The 27,417-nt window shown below is 42.8% G+C and overlaps 1 protein-coding gene across 6 annotated transcripts in view; it reads left to right on the top strand.

Annotated features, from left to right (window-relative positions):
- Nucleotides 1-6,593: 6,593 nt before the first annotated feature.
- FCHSD2 (FCH and double SH3 domains 2) overlaps nt 6,594-27,417 on the top strand; it is a 298,118-nt gene continuing 277,294 nt past the window's right edge. The window contains exons 1-2 of one of the 6 annotated variants that reach the window (XM_012456918.2): nt 6,594-7,040; nt 8,776-8,873. In XM_012456918.2, coding sequence (XP_012312341.1) covers nt 7,020-7,040; nt 8,776-8,873 — 119 coding nt within the window. In that variant the 5' untranslated portion in view covers nt 6,594-7,019. Of the gene's footprint in view, nt 7,041-7,607; nt 7,677-8,775; nt 8,874-19,266; nt 19,355-27,417 lie in introns of those variants that run through there. The other 5 variants (XM_012456915.2, XM_012456914.2, XM_012456916.2 and 2 more) reach the window with 5 other exon arrangements.

Raw genomic sequence — 27,417 nt, 5'->3', positions numbered from 1 at the left:
TCTGTTTTAGAGATGAGCAGAGGCTCAGAGAAGTCAGGGGCATTCATTCATTTAACAGGCATTTATGGTGTGATTTCCACATGTCAGGCACTGCCTTTCCTCCCACTTCAAATTTAGTGAATCCTCAGACTGGGGACTGGAGGCTAGGGACAGAGGACTGTGTATTTTAAACAAGCACCCCCTGGTGATTCTCAGCTTAGCCAAGTTGGGAAGATGATTGGATTCTAAGGTATTATGGCAAGCATCTTGTCATGCTCCAAGTTTGGACCTAGGTTTTATGGGGGATACTAACTTTTGGTGGCAGATTAGTAGTTTAGCAGTTAACAGCACAGACCCTGTAACCTGGTTAATTGGGTACACATCTCAATTTGCCACTGGCAGCATGACCACAGCTATACTTAACCTGTGAATGCCTCATCTGTAAAATGAGGCTAGTAATAGTACCTACCTCAGAGTTGTGAGAATTACATTCATTTTTTAATGTGAAGTGCTTGAAAGGGTGTCTGCCATATAGTAACTATTATAAAGCATGAGCTATTATTACTAATGTACACAGTGTAGACAAACATCAGACAGAAGGCCGGGGGTGGTAGATCTGATGCTTCTTACCACACGATTGGCTCTGCCTGCAGCGTTGGCAGCGTCTGTCTCTTCAGGGAGGCTCGCCACCTGCTCCCTTCCGCTGGAAGAGTTTTCCTGAGCTGGGGAATTCCCTCCCATGGCGACAGACAGCAGCTCCCAGCATTCTGATGCCATGTGCTCTGCCCACAGCAGCATGAGAATTAGATCACGTCTTGGGCCAAGGCTGGACTGGAAGACAGGCAGGTGTAGGGGTTGGAGGCATCCACTTAGGAAGGCTGCAAATCGGAGGAGGAGTGCAGACCCTGGGGAGGCTCCTCTCCACACCCTGGGCCAGCTTTGGCTGAGGGTGGTGCTGCAGACAGGGGAAGGGCGGATGCCCACAGAGGACAGGCAGGATGCCAGTGTGTCTGCCAGCCCTCCAGGACGCTCATCTTGGCTTGCTGCCCTCAGGCAGGGAGCAAGCAAGTGTATTTTGTTTTGGCATTAACTCAGCAGGCTGTGGGAAAACAGGCAGCCAGGCATCCTGAACAGGGCCTGTTCCCTTCACAGGCCAGCCCATGGTGGTGACAGAACTGTCACCTCTGCATCCTGCTGTCCCTCTTGCATAACTCTTATATACCTCTCCTGATCCCTACCTGGCCCTCCTTACCCAGCTTAGCCTGAAGGATCCTCTCCCTGAAAGGGGCCCTCAGACTTGGTAGCATCCTGTGCCTCCCAGGCTAGGCCCTGAAGAAACTCCCTGGTGGAACCCCTGGTATTACAGATGACAAAACCCGGGCTGAGGGAAAGGCAGGGACTTCCCAGGTCCTCACAATCAGTAAGGAGCAACTAGGATTCTAGTAGGGCTCAATCTCCCCCATGGAAATTCCTCTTTTTGTGTTTTATTTTTTAACTTACAAATAAAACCATAACGAAATGATGGGAAACTGAAGGAAAACTCAACAAAGGGAACACATTTGTGGGTTAGCATAGTTGCAAGCACTTTACATAAACATTCCCATTTAATTCTCACTGTAACCCTGCAAAGAATCATTATCTCTCCTTTATAGACAAGGAAACCTGGATGAAAAGAGGTTTCAAGACTTGATCAAAAACTCAAAGCTTGGGAAAGGAGAAATCAGACATCTAACCCAGGGTTGCTTGACCTCAGACCGCTGTAACCTCACCCCTCCACCAAAACTATTTTACTCATTGGTGCCGAATCACAGTGCAGCTCATGGTGGAAGGTGCTGATCAGCGTTCAAATACAGGCAGCCACTCAGCCTTCCCTGATGCGTCCCAGCATCAGCAGTTATTGTTTATGTGGCTCCTCAGCCCTTTGCAGATAATATACCTGTTATTTCATTTAACCTGCACAGCCCTCCAAGAGGAAGACAGGACAGAATTTGTTATTCCCATTTTATAGATATAGAAACCAAGGTTGAGAGGACAGTGATAAGCTAGAGGTCACATTCAGTGAGTACCTGGCAAAGATAGAATTAGCACCATGGTTTCCTGCCTCCTAATGCCAAAACCATGTGCCTATCAACTCCTATGATAGCCCTGGGACTGACTGCTCATTCACTGTATACCCCCACCCCCACCACACAAAGTTGTAATAGTCCTTGGCACGGGCAACACTTGACAAGATAATTCCTGGTCCTAGTGCCTGCTTCTTAGGGACTTGCCTCTGGCCTTAGATCTCTGCTATCACCTGGTAGGATCTGGGTCCCTATGACCTTCCTGGCCCTGCATATCTCATTGCTGTGACCTTGGTCTATGTATTGAGATTCAGAGCTCCTGGTGGGCAGCTCCTCACCCCAGAGTACTGCTCATGACTAAGCCCAGGATAAGGGGTTTATTGAGTGACACTATAGAATTCAAGGCCTCGTGACTTGAACAAACTCACTGGGTGTCTTAAGGAGAATCCCTGCTCTCTTCTGGGGCTTCAGTCTTGAAGCCTCATTCACCTATGCTGGGATTCTGTCCTGAGAGCTGACAGTGGAAGAGACAGGCACACTCTCACACCAGGCTGGCAGGAGGCTGGTGTTGAGGGAATTAGCTCAGGGAGGAGCAAAGGTGTGGGTAGGGAAAGGTGACTAGGGATAGGAAGGAGATGAATGGGGGTGGGGTCCATAGACTGCACTGTCTGCTGATGCATCCCCAGCTGGACTCGGTGGGGCTCAGGCAGGGAATAGCTGGCATCCAGACATGCTGACAAGCATTCCTGAACAGCTAGTGCCAATGCAGGTGGGGGATAATGACACAGAGGAAGACAGAGTAGAGAGGGCTGTAGACCCCAGGTGCAAGAAGGGTCAGGGATGCCTTGGTGGAGTGTGGACAGGGGGACTGGCAGCCACTTTCTCTGGAGAGAACCTTTGATGGAGTCAAACTGTGCTGGGTGTGTGCTCTGGACTGAGAGTAGTGTGCTACTCATATTCTGGCCATGGTAATGGGCTGCTGTATACTTTGTCTCCCTGCAGGTTTTCCCAGGAGCCCTGGAATATCAGAATAGTTGATCTTCTGATACCCGTTCATATACCTGCTCCAGGCCAGTTTTTGATCCTAGCTCTGACTTAACCTTAGAATCATATTCCTAATGAAGTGAGAGACTGCACTGCAGCATGCTGGAGGGAGAGCACAGTTTCAGAATCAGGGGCCAGGCCTTGCTTTCCTTCACTAGCTGTGTGACCTTGGGTAGGTCATTTCACTTCTGAGCTGCAGCCTGTGAAATGGGGTTATATGTATTATGAGGAGTTGTGAAGGTTGGAAACAATGTAAATAACATGCCTATTTTAATGTCTGGAACGTGGAAGCGGCAAAATAAAGGACAGCTGTTATTAATTTCTTTTCAGAGTGAGATTCCATCTGTGGCCTCTTTGATGGAAGGGAGCCAGAACCTGCTTGCAAAGCCCCAGGGACAGGGAGCTCACTCCCTCCAGGGGCAGCTCTGCCTGGAAAAGCTCCTTCCTGAGATGCAGCTAAGTCCTATCCCAGTTTTGTCTCTGGGGCCATAGTGCATGCCGCTCTGCACCATTTCCCTAAAGAGTCTCAAGCGATCTTACTGGCAATACAGTGCTTGCCTGCATTGCAGGAGCAAGGCTCTGGAAGTCCCCAGCCCTGTTCAAAATGGTGCATTTTAAGCAGGCTTACATAAGTCACAGAAATCCTTTCCCCTGTCCTGTGGATTCTGTGACATAATGGATTGTATCTTCCCGAGTCTGCTTATTTTCCTGGGTTAGGAACTCTCCCAATTCCTTTGAACATTCTTCATACAGGAAAATTCCTCATCGGACAACTGGGTTATGGTCTCAAGTCTATCATGTCAGGGCAAGTCACTTATCTCCACTGAGCCTCCAGTACTTCATCAGTAAAAATGAAGAAAATAATACTATCTCATGTGTAAAGATTATATTGGAAAAGTAATATGAAAGTGTTTAGGGTTTGGAAAAGGCACTTGGTAAGTATTCAAATAATGTTTTCAAAAAAATCACATTTTTGAAATAGGAGTTAGTAGGTAAGCCCATCTGGCATCGCCCTTAGCTCTTTATAACACTTCCAAAGGAAATCATTCCAGAAAGTCAGTGCCACTCCTGGCTTCAGAATGATGGCAAATCTGGTAGAGGATGCCCTCCTAAATGCATAAACTAAAGCCCCAGGGTCTCACTTCTTCTGTGAAAAGCCTCCTAAGTTCTAGGCTCACTCACTTACCTTATTCTGCAGGCAGGCACCAAGGCCCAGAGAAGGCCCACCAGATCCATGGTAGAGGCTGGATCCCATGTCTCCCAACATCCAGCACCTTTATACTCCAGTGCTTACTTCCTAAGAGAGGTAAAGGGAGGATAACCTCTGGGCCAGACCAGCTGCACCCAGGACTAGGATTCAGCAAATCTTTGTTAAGCACCTGCTATGTGCATGACACTGCATCCAGGCCAACTACTGTTACCTCTCTTCCACTAGCCCTGTGTTGCTCATGGAATGGTTGGTCTGGAACTCAGTCTTGGTGAAAGATGATTCTATCTTGTTTAGCTCTAGAACCCCAGTGCTTGCACAGGCTGGTAACAAAGCAGTTCCTTAGCAAGAATTTTTTGAATGAATAATGAATCAATAAGCGCTTATTAAGCACTACATGCCAGGCCCTGAGGTAGGAGAAATTCTATTTAATACAGCAAGCCTATGAGGCCAGCATTATACCTCCATTTTACAAGTGAGGAAACAAGACTGAAATAAGTGAATTGACTAGCACAAGGCTTCACAATAAATTGGTGGAGCTGAGACTAGAGCCCAGGCTAGGCTACCTGTGGTCTGGGCTCTAGCTGCTGCCCCACAGCTGTCAGGGCCTTGGGTCTCCATCCACCTGTTCCCTTGCCCCAGGCCTTCCCTGATTTAATTAAGGATTCTGGTGAAGGGCTACCTTTTTTTTTTTTTTTAATACTTTTTTTAAATTCTAAGGTTCAATTCAGGTAGAAGGGCTAACTTTTGAAGGCAGAAATAGCAAGACTAGTCTCCTAGTTCATACACAGCTCTAGATTAGTCTGACTCAAAACACAGCTCTATTATTTTTCTGTACAAGAATGTAGCCTATCTCATTGTAAACAACCTGGGTTCAAGTCCCACCTTTTCAATTTCTGGCCTTGTGGTCATCTGGCAAGTTACTTGGGTCTCTCTAGGCCTCATTCACCTTCCTCTTTGGCCGGACTGCATTTCTGAGAACAGCTGTCTGAGGGCTCAACTTCTGAAAAAACAGTCGAGCAATCCAGCTCAGCCTCCACACAGCCCCGGGACTCAAAAAACTCCCTGGGCATGGGGAAGAGGTAATCCTCTTCTGAGGACTCCAAGGGAGGCCGATAACCCTCCTCGTAGATGGTCTGGACAGAGCAGGAAGGTGTGTGTGGTGGTGGGGATCCTACTTAGATAAGGTGTGTGTGGTGGTGGGGGGCCCTACTTAGGGGGCCCTCACTGGCAGATAAGGAAGCCCGAGCTCACCTAGCCTGTTAAGGGGTAGGCAAAGTGAACCCGCACCCACAGATCCTGACTCCCAGACAAGGGCTTCCTCTATGGCCCCTCCTGCCTCCTCTACTTTTCCTCGTGTTTATTATCCTGCACCTGTTTCTGTTTTAAAATAACCCATAGAACCTTCCTGCCGTAGAAATTCTAGTCCTGCTGTATGACCTTCAGAAAGGCTTCCCTCTAAGGGCTCTTGCCTCCCCGTCTGTGAAATGGGGGCCTTGGCCTTAACGTTCTCCCGATTCCCTCTCGGCGAAGTCAGTTATCTTTGACTTGAATGCCATGCAGTAGAGAGCCCCTGCTTCCTTTGCAGGGCAACGGCCTAGCACCTGCGGCCAGCCGCAAAGCGACTTGTCCTCGCTCGCCCCCCTCGCGCACATCTAGCTGGTAGGGAGAGAGGGGTGTTGAAGGACTGAGAGGAAGCAAATGCCGGAATTCTCGTATCCCACAGGCATGCTAACCCCCTCCCCACGGCAAACATTTCCCCGCCAGCGTCGCCCCCCACCCCTTCCACACATACACACAAACTGCAGCCGCAAAGGCAGGCAGAAGGCGGGGGGTGGCCTGTGCGCGTGCGTCGGCGCTGAGCCCTCGCCCGCCCACGTGCGCGCCCCCAAACTGAGGCGCGCGCCGCGGCAAGCTGGCGGGAAAGCGCGCGGGAAGCCCCCGGCTGGCTCCCAGCGTGGGGGAGGGAGGCCAGGAGGCGTCTGGAACGTGCCACTCTCAGAGAGAAAGGGGGGATTTTCGCGTGGCGCTGGCGTTTTTACACCTCCCAGCCACCGACCAATCCGTTAGTTACCCCGTCCCCCGCGCGGTACGAAGTCCCGTGCCGTGTCTTCTCTCCCTCCCGGCAGCCCGGGCCGGCCCCTCGAACCCCGCTCTGGACGAAGCGGTTCCCTCCGCCACCGGAGCGGGGCGCTGCGCCGCGCGGCGAGGCCGGAAATTCCCGCGGCCAGAGTGGTGGAGCCCTAGCGGGGAGCGCGGCGCCACCTTCCTCCTCACGGGCAGGCGGGGGCGTTAGGCCCAGTGAGGGCCGGGCCGCCTGAGTGGGTGGGGTGGGGGCCGCTGCGTCCGCCGGGAGCGGCGGCGCTGGTGGCGGACGGGGAGCGCGGACTACGCGGCTGCGGCTCACCCGCCGCCCAGCCGGCCGAGACCCTCGAGCCCCCGCTCCCGGGCCCCCGCCCCCTCGCCATCTCCGCCTCCTTCCTCACACACCCCCGGGCAGCCCGGGCCCCAGGCCTTCCTGGCGCTCCTCCCCTTTCTCCTCACACTCGCTCTTTGGCCGGGGTCCTCCTGCCGCCCGCCGGCCTGCTCCCTCCGGGGCAAGTCCTGTTTCTTAGGCTCTCCTTTCACACACGCGCGCTCGCTGTTGCATCCCTTCCTCTCTGGCCCTCCTCCTCCTGGTTCTTGCTAACGCTGCCGTCGGGGAGGATTGATGTCCCTTCAGCATCATGCAGCCACCGCCGAGGAAGGTAAGGGCGCAGCTTGGGGGCTTTGGGGTTCGAGGTGGGGGATGCATATGGGGAACGCGACTGGGGCGACCGCTGCACCCCCTCCCCCTTCCGCAAGGGGCCGTGACCGCCCTCGCCTTGGGCTTGTCACCGACTTGCCTCCGGCTCCAGGCGAGGGGCCGGCGTGTGCGGTTCCTTTCCGACAGAGGGGCGGTCGGGGCTCGTTCCTCCTCTACGCTGGAGACCCCCAGACATTTCACAAGAGTTTCGGGTGTGCATTTGTCTGTGCGTGCTTGGCAATGCTGTCCGCTGCAAAGTGCATTCTTGGGGCTGCACCGTGGGGGAGGCGGGGACGCCCCTGCAGCTTTGCAGAGCCTTGTGCGTGTGTGATTGTTTAGTCTGCACCAGCTTTGAGCCCCCCAGTCGCTTGTCGCCAGCCCCGCCCGTTTGCAGATTTGCTGGGGTTTTGTTTTCTAGCCTAGCCTTAGGGTTTGGCCTGCTTTTCCCACGGGGCGGCCGAAAAGAAGTTGGAATAGTCACCGCCTCCCCAACCCAAGGGAAAACAAATTAAGGATTGACGGGTCCTGCCTCGCCCTCGGCTGAGGGGCGAGGAGGCTGTCGTGCTGTCTAATGAAAAGCGAGGACTCGGCCCCGGAGGTGCGTGGCTTGTGCACTGCTATCCGAGCTTGGGTGGCCAGGGTGGGAGTGACGGGTGCACCCGGCTTGTCAACAGCCTCCCCATTGTGCCCTTCTTCAGGTTTCCCAGGGGCCGAGGCTATGTCCTTGTCTTTTTAATCCTACAGATGGATACTGAATATCTACTCTGGGCACTGGGTGGATGAGGCCGTTCTGTCCTCCCCTCGTGGGCAAACATTTGCCTAACGCCTAACTCACCCGTGTCTGCTGTCGCTGCTTTCTCTCTTTCCTAGTCCGGGTTTCTCCATTTAAGTGAGTCTTTCTTTCGAACATGTACCCCCACCCATCCCGGTGGTCCTGCTCCTAAGGCCGAGATTTCAGACCGACCGTAACTTCAAACCCTGGGGTCCTGGCCTGGAGGGCGGGTGGGCGAGGCTCTCTGGCCAGCAGGCATTTGCTGTTCTTGCTGTTTGAAGTGGAGCCTCCACGGGGACCGGCTTGCCGGGGTAGTTTAAAAGCACTGCAAATGCTGGAAGGTCACTTTTGCTTTCTCCTTTGTGAGAAAGAGATTGTGATTTGATGCGCTGTCAGCAAGTCGAGGGCATCATTCTGAGACAGTGTGCTTTTTCGCAGCCATTATGGAGTAATTTTTGTAGTCGATTTGTGCATATTATCACGATCGTGTAAATACTGGTCATTAAGTATTAGGCATTCTTAGGCTTCCAACCCCCATCCACACTCTGCTCACCTCTCCTGGTGGTTAATGTCTTTGAATCCTTTTTTTGAAATAGAAGACAGGCTCTTTTAAAACTCTAGGAAGACCTGTACATGGATTGAGCTTGTGTATGAAATGGAATGACTGGCAGTTTATTTTGCACGTCTTTAGTTTGTAATATTTATAGTCGTGTATTTTCATTCAACTTCTGTTCAGGCTATTTGGCTTTAATTTTTCATTAAATACGTACCTTCAATAAATAAAACTAGATGGCGAATAATGGATTTATGGTCTTCAGGGGAGAGGCGAGCAAGAGACATATATTCTGACAGATGTATTTTCCTTAAGCAATTTTTTTGGGTTAAATTTGTAAAAAGACCTTAATAAATATATGGTACATTTTAGGTGAAAGTTACACAAGAACTGAAAAACATTCAAGTTGAGCAGATGACAAAACTTCAAGCCAAACATCAAGCAGAATGTGATTTGCTTGAAGATATGAGGTAAGGCTATAGTAAATAGTTCAAGGACTTCTATTTCTCTGTTTCAAAGAACCTTTGAGTTACCAAACCCCAGGAACTGATGATGGAATTTCCTTTTGGATTTCCTGCTTTACGTCTGTTAGAACTTTGACTCAGCTGGAAATTAGAACTGGAACTAACACAATACAAACTTTTTCCTTCAGTGGGGAAACCTGTAATGCACACATGGTATTGGGGAAAAAACAAGGACCTTAAATTCTTATTAGTCAAATTATAATAATTAAAGATTCTTGTTTAAATAATCTTTCCCCAGAATTGTAACAATCATTTTATTGACCTTAACAGTTTAACCAGTTAGATTTTAAACCAACACCTGTGGTTAATGGTTAATATCTGGGGGTGAGCCAGTCAATCCCAGATGATTATATGCTCTCGTTGGGTTAGAATATGACAAATACAACTTTATCTTTGAGTGCCAAATTTAGTGAGAGGCGTGTTTATCATATTTTACTTTATTATTGACGTTACTCATATTCAAAGATAACTTTGAATAGCTAAGACATCTTGTTAACGTTGTGAAAATCAGTATCTTTTTTACTAGAGGGACGGATGACTTATTTTAATGAAAGAAATACCGCTTATTTAACAGTCTTGTAATACAGACAGTTCAAAGATTTTCGTCAAGGGTGGAAGATGATTTGCTTGTTGAAATAAGAGTGGCTGCAATTCGTATTTCCCTTTAGTAATACATTTATCAAATTGGAATTGGGTGTGTAAGCCTGATTAGTTACCTATTTTTCTGGTGGTACACTGACTTCATGTTGGTTTCATGAAAAATACTAACTCTATGGTGTTATGATAGAATTATGTGTTTGGATTGGTGTTTGTAGCCCAAAGATTTTAGTTTTAAGAATTTCCTTTTTTCCTCTCCTATACTTAACTAAGGCACTATAAGCATTTCTGCTGCATACCTGTCTTCAGGGTTTCTGACTAAGGCATGTAAATCTATTCTCATCCAACCTGGATATATCAAGATTGTTGTTTTCTGAAACTGAAAATTATAATTTTAATTCTTTGTCTTCCCCCTCATTATGACCATAAAAAAATATTTAGACTTAAAAATTCCTATGTGAGGTTGTGCACGGTGGCTCATGCCTGTAATCCCAGCACTTTGGGAAGCTGAGGCAGGCAGATCACCTGAGGTTAGGAGTTCGAGACCAGCCTGGCCAACATGGTGAACTCCCCGCCGTCTATACTAAAAATACAAAAATTAGCCATAGCCGCATGCCTGTAGTCCCAGCTACCCTGCAGGCTGAAGTAGGAGAATTGCTTGAACCCAGGAGGAGGAAGTTGCAGTGAGCTGAGATGGCGCCACTGCACTCCAGCCTGGGCAACAAAGTGAGACCCTGTCTCAAAAAAAAAAAAAAGGAAGGTTTTTAACGTATTAAGTGAAGTAAGAAATTTCTAGATGAAGAAAGTATTAAATTTTCAGAAGCAGTTCAGGAAGGCAGAATTAGTGTGTAAGTGAAGAACCCATGTGGGGTATGGGTAGTCAACGGTTATAATAATTCCTGTTGATTGTCTCTTCTAAAGATTTCTTGATTGCATTTTGTCTCCATTTTCCCCCTATTTGTAGCTTGGTGCAGGAGCTTATGGTTAAGAATATGGACATTGGAGTCAGACAGTCCTTTGTGTCCTAATATCTGTGCTGACTTGTGGAAAATGAATTAATCTTTGTAAACTTAAGTTTTTTCATTTGTAAAATGAGGCAATATGGGCTGTGTTCCTCAAGGTTGTATAGATCAAATGACAATGCATGTGAGATGTGGCACACATCTAAGCTAAGTTGATAAAGTCTGTTGTTCCTGCTGTTGTTGCTTAGTTTGTATTATTGATGATCCATCACATTTTGCTTGCATTATGGTAGTATCCTAATTATTGCAGTAGTGTCCTTATGTCTTCCATCTCCCATCTCTCCTTTTAAATATGTCTTCCACATTACTACCAGTTAGCTTCCTAAAAACATTACTGTAAGCCAGGTGTGGTGGCTCATGCCTGTATTTCCAGCACTTTGGGAGCCTGAGGCAGGTGGATCACAAGGTTAGGAGTTGGAGACCAGCCTGGCCAAGATGGTGAAACCTTGTCTCTACTAAAAATACAAAAATTAGCTGGGCACAGTGGTGGGCACTTGTAATCACAACTACTTGGGAGGCTGAGGTAGGAGAATTGCTTCAAGCTGGGAGGCGGAGGTTGCAGTGAGCTGAGATCCCGCCACTGCACTCTAGCCTGGGTGAGAGAGCACGACTCTGTCTTAAACAAACAAACAAAAAACATTATTATAGATTATTCCTCTGTGGCCTTCTGAATAGAGGCCAAACACCTTGTTATAGTATATATGGTTCTCTGCAACCCATCTGCAAGCTTCTTTTCCTGGCTTAATTTACTACCATTTCATACCCATGCATCCTTCCTCTTTCTTCCCCCTGCTCTGGTCACTTGGGAGGTCAGGTTGTCCAATTGTGCACTGTACATTCTTGCTTTTGTGTGTGCTGTTGTCTTTGTCTGGTGGTACCTTCTTCCTACTTTTTCACGTGGCACATTCTTGGTTACCAGTAACTGCAAGTTCCTTGTTCTTTGTGATCTCAAAGGATTTTGATTTTGCATATGCTCTGGCATCCTCCCTCATGTGAAGTCTTTGGGGTTATGGGCTAAGTATTGCTCATTTTCTTTATACCCTTTGTTTAGGCTGGAAGAATTGTCAAATGAATGTAACTGGCTATATTTAAATGTATCTTATTTTTTCTTAGGTGAGATACTGTATAAACTCTGTAGGGGGCTGTAGGGTCCTCTGTAGAGCTTGTGTTATATACTTTGGTTCATTTGAGCACTTGATATGCACATCCTGTTTGTTGTAGAGTATATAATATGTAAAGGTGGAGATTGTTGGTGCTCCAAGGATTAACAGGTTTTTTTTTTTAAAAAAGGAGTCATTGTGTTCTTCTGTTTATATTAAATTAATGGAATTAATCCTTTTACTTTGATTTGTGAATAGGATACTGTATTACCTGCAAAAACACGAGTTTAGGTTTCTGATTTTTTTTTTTTTTTTAAATGACGATATTGAAAAAGTTGAAACTTGCCTCCTCTTGGAATTCATGATAACTTCAGTTACCTGAGGAGGGAGGTGATCTGGCTTCTCTTGTCTGCCCTAACAGGTGAAATGATCTTTTAAAAATTCATTGGAAATCTCTGAACTTGGGTGTTTTTTGTTTGTTTTTGAGACGAAGTCTTAACTCTGTCAGCCAGGCTGGAATGCAGTGGCGCAATCTTAGCTCACTGCAACCTCCGCCGCCTCCTGAGTTCAAACAATTCACCTGCCTCAGCCTCCCTACTAGCTGGGAGTACAGACATGAACCACCATGCCTAGCTAATTTTTTGTGTGTTTTTAGTAGAGACAGGGTTTCACCACGTTGGCCAGGCTGGTTTCGAACTTCTGACCTCAAGTGATCCGCCCCCTTGGCCTCCCAAAGTGCTAGGATTGCAGGCGTGAGCCACCGTGCCCGGCCTGAACTTGGGTTTTTATATGAATTAAGTTGTAACAGATCTTGCTTGCTTTTCCTCTTTTTAGACTCCTATATTCTTCTTCCTGAAATCCCACATACAGTGCTCCTTCTCACCAGTGCCCCCTGCTAATTTTATGATCAATATGAGTTAGTATGAATTCACTCAGAAAAGTGCAAATAGCTTTTTAGTCTTAAAAAAATTAGTAGTAGAGTTTTTTTTTTTTTTTTTTTTTTTTTTTAAATTTGAGGTAGAGTTTCACTCTGTTCCCCAGGCTGGAATGCAGTGGTGCGATCTCTGCTCACTGCAACCTCTCCTCTTGGGCTCAAGCGATTCTCCCATCTCATCCTCCAGGGTAACTGAGACTGTAGGTATGTGGCTAATTTTTGTATTTCTTGTGGAGATGAGGTGTCATCATGTTACTCAGGCTGATCTTAGTCTTCTGGGCTCAAGCAATCCTAACATCAGGCCACTGTGCCCCACTTGAAAAATGTCAGAAGTTTTTATGACATTGAAAAGGCAAAAAAAAAAAAAAAAAAAAAAAAACCCACAGCACATTAGACTGTAAATAGAATATTATGCTGAATTTTATCTACTTCTTCCCTTTTACATCTCTTCTTTTTTGTTTTCCTTTCTTTTTTTTTTTTTTTCTTAAGAGACAGGGTATTGCTTTGTCGCTCAGGCTGGAATGCAGTGGTGTGATCTTAGCTCACTGTGTGCTTTTCCTCCTGGGTTCAGGTAATCCTTCTGCCTCAGCCTCCCGAGTACCTAGGACTATAGACACGTGCCACCATGCCTGACTTATTTTAAAAATTCTGTAAAGACAAGGTTTCTGTTTGTTGCGCAGGCTGGTCTTGAACTCCTGGACTCAAGTGATCCTCCCACCTAAAGTGCTGGGATTACAGGAGTGAGTCACTACTGCTGCAACCCACCAGTTCTTATCTTACAGAATTTTGAGGGGAGGAGACCAATTATGATACAGTTTTTCTCCTTTGTTCTCCTCCCCTTCTTCAGTTCATTTGTTCTGTGGATGCATTTGGAAACTAGTATGTTGGGAGTGAAGTATGAGATGAAAAGACAGCTAATTTGTTGTTAATCAGGGACATTCCATACTTTGAGGAGGTTTTATGCTGATGTGTTTCCTGTTGACTTTTGCTATCAGCAGTGGACAAGTGCAGTTGACTTTGTTTTTAGTTTATTATATTTCTTTTTCTTTGCTTTTTAAGACCACTTACAGTGTTTCTACATACTAGAGCCTGTATACTTCTCTTAGGATTGTTTATCATATGCTGTGCTGAGTAGAGTCAGTTAAGAAGTTTTTTGCAGTGATCCCGAATATAAAGAACTATCTTCTTAGAAGACATTTTAAGGAGGTCATTATATAATATGGAAAAATTACTGAATTTTAGTCAGTTGGATATTATCATGTTTGTTCTTTTTATAGATGAAAGTGGAAACTGAGGCACAGTAAGATGAAGTGAATTATATTGGTGAGGACTCTAAGCTATTTGTCCTGATTTCCATACTATTGCATTCTCCCCTGTATCTGTGTTTCCCGAGCTTTTAACCAAGGAACTTGTCCAGTTGTAAAAAATATTTTGCCTATCAAAAAGTATGATATATTATCAGGAGGCTGGGTATGGTGGCTCACGCCTGGTTATCCCAGCACTTTGGGAGGCCGAGGTGGGTGGATCACTTGAGGTCAGGAGTTTGAGACCAGCCTGGCCAACATGGTGAAACCCCGTCTCTATTAAAAATATGAAAATCAGCTGGGTGTGGTGACCCACACCTATAATCCTAGCTACTCTAGCTACTTGGGTTGCTGAGACTTGCTTGAACCTGGGAGGTGGAGGTTGCAGTGAGCTGAGATCGCGCCACAGCACTCCAACCTGAGTGACAGAGTTATGCTCCATCTCAAAAAAAAAAACCCCAAAAAACAGTATATTATCAGGAACAATTTGTTTTCTTATTTTTTTATACATTGAGCTGTCAGTCAGCTCCAAATCACCATTTTCAAACCATTAACATGAGTTTAACCAAAGGCAAAGATGCTTAAAACTTTACCCAGAGAAGGCTGAATATGTGATTTCTTATGGATGTTCTGAAGCATTGAAACTGGCTGAAGAAGCACCTGTCCTGCCTTTGCAGATACCTGGTGGTCTAGAGACCTCAAGTGAGGAATTACTGTACTGTATGTTAATTTCTCTGAGCTGTAGATTCCCAGGAATCTCAGGAGATTGGATTCCAAGGTCTGTTTATGGATGTTCTGAGACTTTTTTTTTTTTTTTTGAGACAGGATCTCACTCTGTCACCCAAGTTGGAGTGCAGTGGTGTGATCACAGCTCTCTGCAGCCTTGACTTCTGAGACTTAAGTGATCCTCCCGCCTCAGCCTCCTGAGTAGCTGAGACCACAGGCATGCACCACCATGCCTGGCTAATTTTGTATTTTTTGTAGAGACAGGGTTTCACCATGTTGCCCTAGCTGGTCTCGGAACTCCTGGGCTCAAGTGATCCTCCCACCTTGGCCTCCCAAAGTGTTGGGGTTACAGGCATGAGCTGTTACATGGTACTGAGACTTTTTTTCAGCATCTCAGAAACTGTTTTATCTAGAAAGAGATCTTAGAGGTAATCTAATCTGGTCTTGAGTTTTTTTTTTTAAAGGCTTTATTTAAATATAGTGTACATATCATATAAGTTATGTGATGTGACTGCATATCATATATGATTATATATCCCATTTAAAGTGTACCATTCGACTTTTTTTTGCTATATTCATAGGGTTGTATGATTGTCACACCAATTTAAAATGTTTTAGTTCCCCGTAAAGAAACTTGGTACCCTTTAGTCAGTTGTTTCCCATCACCTTCTCCACTTATCTACTTTCTGTCTCTATAGAAATAAGAAATAGAATCTGTATAAATGGAATCCTACAACATGTGGTTTCTTGTAACTGGCTTCTTTTGGCATAATGTTAACTTTTTTTTTTTTTGAGATGGAGTTTTTCTGTGTCACCCAGACTGGAGTGCAGTGGCGTGATCTTGGCTCACTGCAATTTCTGCCTCCCGGGTTCAAGCAATTCACCTGTCTCAGCCTCCTGAGTAGCTGGGATTGGAGGCTCCTGCCACCATGCCCAGCTGATTTTTGTGTTTTAGTAGAGATGGGGTTTCGACATGTTGGCCAGGCTGATCTCGAACTCCTGACCTCAAGTGATCCGCCCACCTTGGCCTCCCAAAGTGCTGGGATTACAAGCATGAGCTACCGCACCTGGCTTGGCATAATGTTTTCAAGGTTCAGCAGTTTGTAGTATCACTACTTCATTCCTTTTTATTGCCAAATAATACCCCATTGTGTGTATATGCCACGTTTTATTAATCCCTTCATCAGTTGATGGAGATTTGGATTGTTTCTACATTTTGCCAGTATTAATAATGCTCTTATGAACATTCATGTACAAGTTTTTGTGTGGATATATATTTTTCTGTTGGATATATGCCTAAAAATGGAATGTCTGGGTCATATGGCAACTCTACATTTAACTTTTTGAGGAACTTTCAAACTATTTTCCAAAGTAGCTGCTCCATTTTACATTCCCACCAGCAATAATACGTGATAGTTCTATTTCCCTTCGTTGTAGCCAGTGCTTGTTATTGTCTGTCTTTTTGATTATAGTCATTCTAGTGGTGTGAAGTGGTATCATAAGTAGCTTTGACTTGCATTTTCCTAACAGCTTATGATAGTGAGCATTTTTTCATATGCCTATTGGCGCTTTGTATATCTTCTTGGAAGAAATGTCTATTAAAATCCTTTGCCCATTTAAAAAATTGGTTTTTTCTTACTGAATTTTAAGAATTCTTTATATCTTACAAGATTTGCAAATATATGCAGTATTTTTTCCATTCTATGGAAGAATCACCTTTTGTTTTTTGTTTTTTGTTTTGTGTATGTGTGTGTGTGTTTTTTTTTTCTGAGACAGTTTTGTTCTGTCACCCAGGCTGGAGTGCAGGGGTGTGATCATGGCTCACTGCAACCTCCGCCTTCTAGGCTTAAGCAGTCCTCTGGCCTTAGCCTCCAAAGTAGCTAGGACTACAGGTGCACATCACCACGCCCAGCTAATTTTTTGTATTTTTTTGTAGAGATGGAGTTTTGCCATGTTGCCCAGGCTGAACTCAAACTCCTGGGCTCAAGCAATCCATCTGCCTTAGCCTGCCAAAGTGCTGGGATTACAGGTGTGAGCCACTGTGCTGGCCCTCACCTGAGTTTTTTATGTGTTTTTTGAGAACCACTGGTAGTGGAAAGACTAAGAACTTTGAAGGTAGGCCATAGATTGAAACCCAGCTCTGCTGCTTATTAGCTGAGTAATCTTGGACAAGTGGCTAAGGTTTTCTGAGCTTCATATTTTGTATGTGTGAAACAAGATTAATACTGAACTTTTTACTTTTCTAGGAAAGTAAAATGAGACAGGTGAAATGCTGAGAATGGTAGGTATTTAGCATTGGTAGCTACTGTTATTAGTGGAAAATTTAAGTCCAGGAAGAATGTTGTCTTATTCAAAGTACAAAAGGAAGTTATTGTGTTTCATGAATTATAAGAAACACTTTTTTTTTTTACATTCTTACATTTCTGAAATCAAGATGCATCTTATGGTTCTTTTCAGCTGTGATGCAGTTGTCATTGCTTCTTCATGCATAGAACTTGCGGGATAGCTATCAGCAGACTTGTAAGAAATCCCAGAGACAATGGTTGAAATACAAATGCTGGATCACCAGGGCTTTTGATAGCATGGAGAATGGTGATTTGTGGAAAAATAGGGATATCAATGACTGATTCAAAAAAGTGATTCAGAGGAGTTTGACTCTGAATGTGACCCATTTATGTACCAGTTTATTTTATTTATCTTTTAAAAAATTATGCTTAGGAGTAATATATGCTAAACTCTTAAGTTTAAAATAACTCTTTTAATAAGTATAAATAAAAATTCTAAGTGACAGGGTATTGTGTTAATTGGCAGCATTTTTTCTTAGCAGGACATAAAATAATGTGTCTTGCAGTTAATGGTGTTTTTATTAAAAAAAAATTTTTTTTGAGACAGTCTTGGTTTGTCACCTAGGCTAGCGTGCAGTGGTGCAATATTGGTGCAATGGTACGATATTGGCTTACTGCAACCTTTGCCTTCCAGGCTCAAACGATTCTAGTGCCTCACCCTCCCGAGGAGCTGGGATTATAGCTGTGTGCCACCATGCCCAGATAACTTTTTTATTTTTTATGGAGATGGGGTTTTGCCGTGTTGGCCAGGGCTAGTCTCCAACTCCTGGCCTCAAGTGATCTGCCTGCCTCAACCTCCCAAACTGCTGGGATTACAGGCAGGAGCCACCATGCCCAGCCCTCAGTGATGTTTTAGATATGATGAAAACTGAAAGTAGCAGTTCTGGTACTGGACTCAGGTATTTTAAAATTGATTCGACAATCATAGTTGCTTATCAATTAGTGTTCTTTCAAATCAGAACTTAAATGTTGTAAATCTTGAGAGGGATAATTTTTTAAAAAATAGAGCTATAAGGAAAAAGGTCAAGTAGGGCTACACTTAAATAACATTTCTTTGAGGGAAATGTTAAAAAAAGGGAAAAAAGATTACCTGATTTTAAAATTAATAAAAGGTAACATTGAACTTCAAATGACTAAATACATTTTAAATGTAAATATATACTTCCATATTATGGTCAGTTATGTTGGGGGAGAATAAGAAGGAGATGGTAACTAGGCAGAGAAAGAAATATAGTTTGAGAGGGTCTATTTAATAAAACTTTTTTTGGTCACAGATCACTGTGTACTTGAATTGAAAGAATCACAGGAGGAGGTTGCAGTGAGCTGATATCACAGTACTGCACTCCAGCCTGGGCGACAGAGTGAGACTCCATCTCAAAAATAAAAATAAAAAAATAGAATTTATAGTCTGTGACTTACTCTTTAAAGAGTAACCTGTGTGTTGAAACTTGTGGGTTGAAACCTGAAATTGACCTCAAAGATAAACTGCTCAAGTGATGCTACAGAATCTTTCACCACGGTTAGTAGTCCTAGGTACTTTCCATCTTTTCGTGTGTTGGTATGATTCTCCTCATGATGCTGGATAGTTTCTGCAACTCCAATTTCATATTATAACTTCAGGTAGAAGAAGAGGACAGTACAATTTCTCCTTAATTTTTTCTACCTTTCTCTCTCTGTTTCCTTCCTTTTTTCTTTTCTTCCGCTGGGGAATAAATTTGTACCGAAATTATCTCAATAGACTTTCCCTTATATTTCATTGTCTGAGTTTGCTTCATATGCTTGAGCATGCCTAGCTGTAGAAGAGGCTGGGAATGTGATTATCTTCTTGGAGGTGGGTCCTTGCCAACAAACAAAAAAAGTAAATTAGGTGCAGTAATGTGACGTTTGCCACATTATTGTTTTGCCTGATTTGCCACAGGGACCCATTTCCGGTTTACTCCTAGAGGTTCCCATAAGAATATTAAAAAATACATTAGGGTTTGATTATGAGGGATATCACTGGAACTCAAGTTGTCCCAAACCGACTGGTAATCAGGGACTTCATAGAAATCATTTGTATTCCCTCTTCCCAACTCATTTTGAATTAAGTATGTCAGGTTAGGAGTAGGTTTTTGTATTTTCCATAGGTAGTGGGCCACTAGGCCAGTGGTCTCTTAGGGTTTTCCTCCCAATCTTGTCACTTTCAGTCTTCTGATAATTTGGAGAAATGGTGGTTTAAGGGCCCTCAGGCAATTGTGTTCTTAGTGAACTCATTTTCTTTTTTTTTTTTTTGTTTTGAGACAGTCTAGCTCTGTAGCCCAGGCTGGAATACAGTGGTGTGATCTTGGCTCACCGCAACCTCTGCCTCCCAGGTTCAAGCAATTCTTCTGCCTCAGCCTCCTGAGTACCTGGGATTACAGGTGCGTGCCACGATACCCAGCTAAGTTTTTGTATTTTTAGTAGAGCTGGGGTTTCACTGTGTTGGCCAGGCTGGTCTCAAACTCTTGACCTCTGGTGATCCACCTGTGCTGACCTCCCAAAGTGTTGGGATTACAGGCATGAGCCACTGTGCCCAGCCATGAACTCCTTTTTACTTCTCAGGTGAAAGCATTAGTGAAGTGCCTAAATTGAAAGGAGGGAAGGCCATATAAAGAGCTAGAATCACCCTTAGCTGAATAATTTGTGTCTTAGTAATTGATAATTGGCAATTCACTCTTGAGAGTATCAAGTCTGAAGCTGTTTATCTGAGGAGGCCTGAGGTGATAAGTTGATGGTTTTCTTTGTAAATTCTCCAGATGTTCATTTGAGCCCCACAGATACCATTCTGTGTTGTTGGTATCAGTCTTCAGGGGTGATCTGATGCATAAGCAGGGATTAGTTTTGTTAAGTCTAGTTCATGATCTTGGCTTTTCAGTAACTAATTTGGGATCTAGGCACAGAAACTTGTCCTTTGTCCCACTGCTGCAGATTTTCTGTCAGTGTTGGTCAGGAGTAATTTATTGAAACCTTAGCTGATGCTTTTGTTTATTTGATTTTGTTGTATCCTTCCAGTATTCCTGGATCGTGCTTTGTTTTAACATTATTTGATCTTCTTTTTGTCATTCATGTAGGAATTTTTTGTCATCCAGATGTTTTCTGTTTTTTGAGCTTTGAAATAATCCCAATTTGAAAAGAAAATGTTCTTTCTGGTGTTATGAAAAGTGTTACCATGTCTGTGGTTCCACAGAAACAAGTTGCAGTATATATGTCTTGCAATTGTATTTTAGTGATATTTGTTTTTCCTTCTACTGGTGATTGGAGGATGGGAGCAAGGGACAGAGACCTTTTGGTTGGTTGTTTTTGAAACAGTCTTTTTCCATTGCCCAGGCTGGAGTACTGTGGTGCAATTTTGGCTCATGCAACCTCCGCCTCCCGGGTTCTAGCAATTCTTGTGCTTCAGCCTCCTGAGTGCTAGGATTACAGGCATGCAATATGATGCTCGGCTAATTTTTGTATTTTTCATAGAGATGGGGTTTTGCTGTGTTGGCCAGGCTGGTCTTGGACTTCTGGCCTTAAGTGATCCACCTGCCTTGGCCTCCCAAAGTACTGGGATTATAGACTTGAGCCACTGCACCCAGCCTAAATTTTTTGTGTATCTTGTGTGTTTTGAATTTAAACTGTGTGAATTATGCTCAAAACTAAAATTCAGTGATTCAGTAATGTTGGTAAACATTTTATTGCATTATCTATTAAGCATAACATATTGTAAAAGTTCATATTAGTTGATGCTTAAATGACATTTTTGGCTTTTAATTAGTTTTTAGTCAAGTTATTTCCATTATTAATAGACCTTAAAATTTATTTCTAATATGTACAAGTATTAAGAATACTTGATTTACAAACTTTCCTTTATAACATGACTGGTTTCCAGTTGGTTGTAGCTCAGAGTTGGGAAAACGAGTTTTTTTTTTTAATTGCATTTTAGGTTTTGGGGTACATGTGAAGAACATGCAAGATTGTTGCATAGGTACACACATGGCAGTGTAATTTGCTGCCTTCCTCCCCTTTACCTATATCTGGCATTTCTCCCCATGCTATCTCTCCCCAACTCCCCACCCCGCGCTGTCCGTCCCCTGTTTCCCCCCAACAGACCCCAGTGTGTGATGCTCCCCTCCCTGTGTTCAGTGTTCTCATTGTTCAACACCTGCCTATGAGTGGGAACATGCGGTATTTGATTTTCTGTTCTTGTGTCAGTTTGCTGAGAATGATGGTTTCCAGGTTCATCCATGTCCCTACAAAGGACACGAACTTATTGTTTTTGATGGCTGCATAATATTCCATGGTGTGTATGTGCCACATTTTCCCTGTCCAGTCTATCATCGATGGGCATTTGGGTTGGTTCCAAGTCTTTGCTATTGTAAACAGTGCTGCAATGAACATTTGTGTGCATGTGTCCTTATAGTAGAACAATTTATAATCCTTTGGATATATACCCAGTAATGGGATTGCTGGGTCAAATGGAATTTCTATTTCTAGGTCCTTGAGGAATTGCCACACTGTCTTCCACAATGGTTGAACTAATTTACACTCCCACCAACAGTGTAAAAGTGTTCCTATTTTTCCACATCGTCTCCAGCATCTGGTGTCTCCAGATTTTTTAATGATCGCCATTCTGAAAACTGGCGTGAGTTGGTATCTCAATGTAGTTTTGATTTGCCTTTCTCTAATGACCAGTGATGATGAGCATTTTTTCATATGAAAACAAGTTTTATGTACTACTGTGTTCCTTCCTTTCTGTGTTGTAGAATTCTTTTTTTTTTTTTGAGATGAAGTCTTGCTCTGTTGCCCAGGCTGGAGTGCTGTGGCATGATCTCAGCTCACTGCAACCTTTGCCTCCCGGGTTAAAGTGATTCTCCTGCCCCAGTCTCCCAAGTAGCGGGGATTATGGGTATGCACCACCATGCCCGGCTAATTTTTGTATTTTTAGTAGAGACTGGGTTTCATCATATTGGCCAGGCCAGTTTCGAACTCCTGACCTTGTGATCTGCCCATCTTGGCCTCTGAAAGTGCTGGGATTACAGGCATAAGCCACTGTACCCAGCTGTGGAATTCTTTTGTCTGAAACAAACAAACATATTAGGTTGTTAGAGTCTTGTGTAACCTCAAATTTCATTTTAGCTGTCTTTATCCAAAGGTTTTATGTCATAGTCATCAATTAAAACATTGTTTCTGTTGTAAAATGTAGTTTTGCATTGTTAGCCAACTCTCTCCATGGAAGAATTGTTTGCTTTATTTTGGCAAAATAAGTGTTTTATATAATAGTTTTTCTTAGTTACATTGAATCAATTGAAATTATTAGTGTTCCATTTTATTTCTTTTTTTTGTATTTGTTAGCTATTCCTCTGCTTTTAAAGTGGTCATTCTAAGGTATGACATTATGTTTTCTTTTCTTTTTTTTTTCCCTAAACAGGGTCTCACTCTATTGTCCAGGCTGGATTATAGAGGTGTGATCATGGCTCACTGCAGCCTCAACCTCCTGAACTCAAACAATCCTTTTGCCTCAGCCTCCTGAGTAGCTCAGACTACAGATGTATGCCAGTATGCCTGGCTAATTTTTTAAATTCTTAGTAGAGACAGGGTCTTACTATGTCACCCAGGCTGGTCTTGAACTGCAGAACTCAAGCAATCCTCCTGCTTTGGCCTCCCAAAGTGCTGGGGTTATAGGCATGAGCCACCACACTCGATCTACACCATGAATTCTTAATTTATCACTGTCTACTTACAGTTAATATTGTACCATTCTACATAAGACCTTACAGTGGTCTAATTACAGTTATTCCATCCCAGACTGTGCCGCATACTTTATAAACCTCATAATACAATGTTAGTTTTCTTTAAACAGACAGTTATCTTTTAAAAAGGGTAATAGAAGGAAAAAAGTCTTATATTTACTAATCCTGACTCTTCTTTCTGAGACCAACACACAGGTTTGAGTTTCCATCTGTTATTTCCTTTCAGCTTAAATAACTTCCTTCAGCATTTCTGGTGCAGTTCTGCTTTTGACAGTTCTCTTAGCTTTTGTTTATCTGAAAATATCTTTATTTCACTCTCATTTTTGGAAGATATTTTTGTGGGATATAGAATTCTGGGTTGGTCACTCCAGTGTCTTCTGGCTTTCATCATTTCTGATGACAGGTTAGCTCTTATTTATAGACTTGTTCACGTCTATGGAATGTGTCTTTCCCTGCTCTGATAGCTTTTTTTTCTTTATCTTTGGTGTGCTACAGTTCGAGTGTGATTTGACTAGTATAATGTCTGTAATTACCTTGTTTGGGGTACATCATCCAGTTGTTGATGCTTTTTATGAAACCCGGAAAACTTCTGGCCATTGTTTCTTCAAATATTGTTTTTCTGCCCCATTTTCTCTTTTATTCTTCTTTTTTTTTGGACTCCTATTATACGTATGTTAAACTGCTTGATAATATTCTATGTTCTTCAGATCGGTTAAGTATATTGATCTGTTTTCTGGTTCATTGGCCCTTTCTTCTGTAGTTTTCAATCCTTTGTTAAGTCCATCCAGTGAAGTATTCATTTTTGATATGGTACATTTAAGTGACTAAGCATATTTGTAATAACTGTTTTAAAGCTCTTATGTGCTATTTCCAACATTAGAATGATCTTGTCTTTTTCTGTTGGCTGCTTTCCTCCCCTGATTGTGAATCATATTTGCCTATTATTTGCATATCTAGTAATTTTTTATTATTTGGACATTGTGGATGACATGTTATTAAAAGTGTCATTGTATTGTTTTTCTTTAAAGACTGTTGAGTTTTGTTTTGGTAGAATGAAATTGTTTTTGATCCTTGCAGGATTGATTGTATGTTGTGGCAAGTCTAAGTTTTGTTCTTTATTCTAAGTCTTGGCCTTTACTCTAGTGTATAACTTTTCTGGGGTTTTCACTGAATGCCTGAGTGCGCAAGGTGTGTAACAATGTCTCTCCATTCTGAATGGACTGGATATCCAATGTCTCCAATCAGAGAGCAGCCTCTGGTATCCGTTCAGCTCTCAAGCCTGTAGCAGTGACTCTATTAGGCCTCATGGAGTCCTGCCATGGCTTATATGTAGCTCAACCCTCAGCCAAGGACAATCAGGGAACCCCATGCAGACTTCTAGGCTACCCCTTCTGCATTGTTGCCTTCAGTCCTGGACCCTGTCCTATAAATTCTAGCCACTTCTATAGGCCAGGACCCTGATTCAGTGAGACCATCATGCTTTGGCTTAGGGTCTTCCTCCCTGTGGTACTGTTGGGAAAGTGTCATAGGCAGAAAGCTGGAATGAGTATGATAATACTTCCTATGCTATCTGTTTAGTTGCCTGAAAATGCTAGAGTCATATATCTTGTCTAGTTTTATAGCTGTTACCTGAGAAGGGCTAGTCTGTCATCACTTATTTTATCATGGCTAGAAGTGGAAGTCTATTTCTTAAGTGTATTGGAGGGACATATTTAGCTGTCTTTAAATACATAATTAAGATTATATATTTATACGTAATACTACATAATCTTAATCCTCTGCTTTTAGATATGTGAGTTTGGATATTCCATATACGACTGTATGTATGCTGTACCACAGGAACTTTTTTTTTTTTTTTTGAGACAGGGTCTTGCTCTATTGCCCAGGCTAGAGTGCAGTAGCATAATCATGACTCACTGTGACCTCAACCTGTTGGGCTCAAGCAGTCCTCCTTGAGGTTTGTGCCACTACGCCTGGCTGATTAAAAATTATTTTTTGTAAAGATGGGGTCACATGGTGTTGTCCAGGCTGGTCTTGAACTCCAGGGCTCAAGCAGTCCTGTCACTTTGGCCTCTAAAAGTGGTTGGCCTCCCAAATTGCTGGGATTATAAGTGTGAGCCACCATGCCTGGCCTCAGAGCATTTTTATTACCCAGAAAGAAGCATTTTACCCCTTGGCTGTCACCTTTCCTTTTTTTCCCTATTTGTCCAGGCCTAGGCAACCACTGATTTACTTTCTGATTCTGTAAGTTTGCTTATTTTGGATATTTTATGTAAGTGGAATCATATAGGTTCTCCTTTTTGAGGCCAAGAGTTTGAGACCAGCTTGAGCAACACAGGGAGACCTTGTTTCAAAAAAAAAAAAAAAAAAAAAAAAAAAAACCAGCTGAGCTTGGTGGCACTTGCCTGTAGTCCAGCTACTCAGGAATCTGAGATAGGAGTATCACTGAAGCCCTGACCTTCTGTCAGGGCTTCAGTGAGCTGTGAGTGTGCCACTGCACTCCAGGCTGGGTGACAGAATGAGACTCTGTCTTAAAAAGAAAAAAGAAAAAGAAAGGAATCAAATGAAATTTTCATAATATTTCCAAGCAGTAAGAGAGCCTATTTAGACATACATTTTCTCAGCCCTTATTAGATCCTGGCAGGAATCTATTGAACATAGGGTCATCTTTTCCCTGGTTTTGATAGCTGTCCTCAGTTTCCTTGAAAGTAGAAGACAGGTATCTTTCACTCAGGATATTTTTAAATAATTGGAGGCATAGCATTTTCAGTGCCCACCGTGTCCAGACACTGTGGCTGGAGTATGTAGTATCTTATTTCAAGAACTACTACTTAGCATAGATATCAAAGAAGTATAAGATTCAGCATCTCTGTGCATGTTTCAGTGTGACTGATTAGTACTGGAGTGGAAGAAGGTCCATGGACTGTAGCTTTCTGTTTTTTCATATCTGGGATTATTGAAGGATCATGTGAAACACTGGACATTAGAGATCTCTGATAATTGTATCTGGGGTTTGGGTCATATTTTGAAATATTTCCATAGTTAAAAGTGCCTTGTCTGTCTTTTTTGTCTTAGGACCAGACAGTTTTATGGTGATTACTGATGAAGGATATAAGATATAAAGTTTCGGAATAGTACTAAAGTCTTGCTATGCAGCAAGTTTTCTGTTTTTCTGGCGAAGTAATTATGTTTATTTTTAACTTTTTGATAATGTACCTAAAATAAAATATATGCCACAGATAGCTTAGAATCAACTTATATTGGGTGGTAGAAATGTATATAATCTCATGATACTTTATATTAGTTAATAAACTCTCAAAGTAAAAATTCCTCTTTATGTATTTAAAAACAATAGGTTACAAAAGTTATTGAAATGCTCTTACCTAGAAAATAAGTTGCTCTTAGCTATGTAAAGTGCATGAGTACAAATATTCTTCTGAAGAGACACAATAATCCCAAATTTACTTTCAAGAAAATAACCAGGTTTTCAAAGTTACATTAGTTCATAAAATTTTAAAAATGACTTTGACAGTGGCCCATTTTATTCTTCTCTCTTTTGTCATTGATCTAGGTCTAATTTTGATATATTATTACACACGTATTAAAATTAAGTCTTCAAACCTCCTATATGTTAAGTGTCAGCATTGTTTTAACAAAGGAGAAGGCAAAAGAAAAGACTTAAGTGCTTAATTTTATGTGAGTAACTCTGTGAGGCAGAATGCTCTGAAAGATTTATGATGTGTCTTTCAGATGTATAATATAATTCAAAGATAAGATGTGTCTTGCACTCAAAATGTTAAAGATAAATAACGTCTTTAACTTTCATAAAATACTCATATACAAATTATGTTAACTTTTATTTGTATCTATACAAATTCAAAAGTCATTTGATTAAAATGTTTGATATGTGTCCTCTGCCATGATCTCAGAGGAATGTGTTTCACTTTAATAAGGGATTATCTGACTAATGACTGTCGCCCACTCTCTTCCTGGAAAAGAAAACTAGGTATCTTAAACTGGGTCTTAAATGTGATATAGACGAGAACATTTAAAATCATGGTGTTCAAAGATGAACTTGATTATATATCTCCTGACAAGATGCTTTTGGCAACTTGATTAATATTGATGAATCTAAATGGAAAGTAATTTTTTTTTAACTTGAAAATGCAGTCTTAAAAAAATGCAGTCTTAGTTGGAGGTTTTAACCCTTTCTTCCCAGCTGTCTTTTTTTTTTTTTTTTTCCCCCCTCTGGTCCATTAAGATATTTTACTTGTAAGTATATATTGCATCCCTAGGAAAAGAATCCCAGGATTTTCCCTCCTATGTATTTTTGTATTGCGTCTTTGTAGTTTATGATGCCAGCTTAGGTTATCAGTACAATTAAACCAAACCAACAGAATAGGAACAGATTATTCTGCCATTTTTCTGGATCTTTGAGTTGCACATCAAATCTGGGGCTGATCACTCTGCACTAGTTTAGCCTGCCTGTGAGGTTCACAACAATTTTCCCAGCTGTGTGATCATCAGTGATTTCAGATTCTCTAGTGTAACCATGCTTTATTATCATGGTCAGAAACAGGACTATGACTTTGGAGCACAGCCTAATAAGAGCTTGCCTCTTACTAGGGCACACAAATGCTCTCAACCGGGACATTCATGTGCCCCATTCTGGTGGTGCAGAAAGATGGCAGAAAAAGCCCCTAGCTTTTTTT

This window comes from Aotus nancymaae, unplaced genomic scaffold (assembly GCF_030222135.1).
Source record: "Aotus nancymaae isolate 86718 unplaced genomic scaffold, 86718_ANA_hifiasm-v0.15.2.pri h1tg000059l, whole genome shotgun sequence".
In the NCBI taxonomy this organism is placed as follows: domain Eukaryota; kingdom Metazoa; phylum Chordata; class Mammalia; order Primates; family Aotidae; genus Aotus; species Aotus nancymaae.
This window is presented reverse-complemented; position numbering and strand designations above follow the sequence as displayed.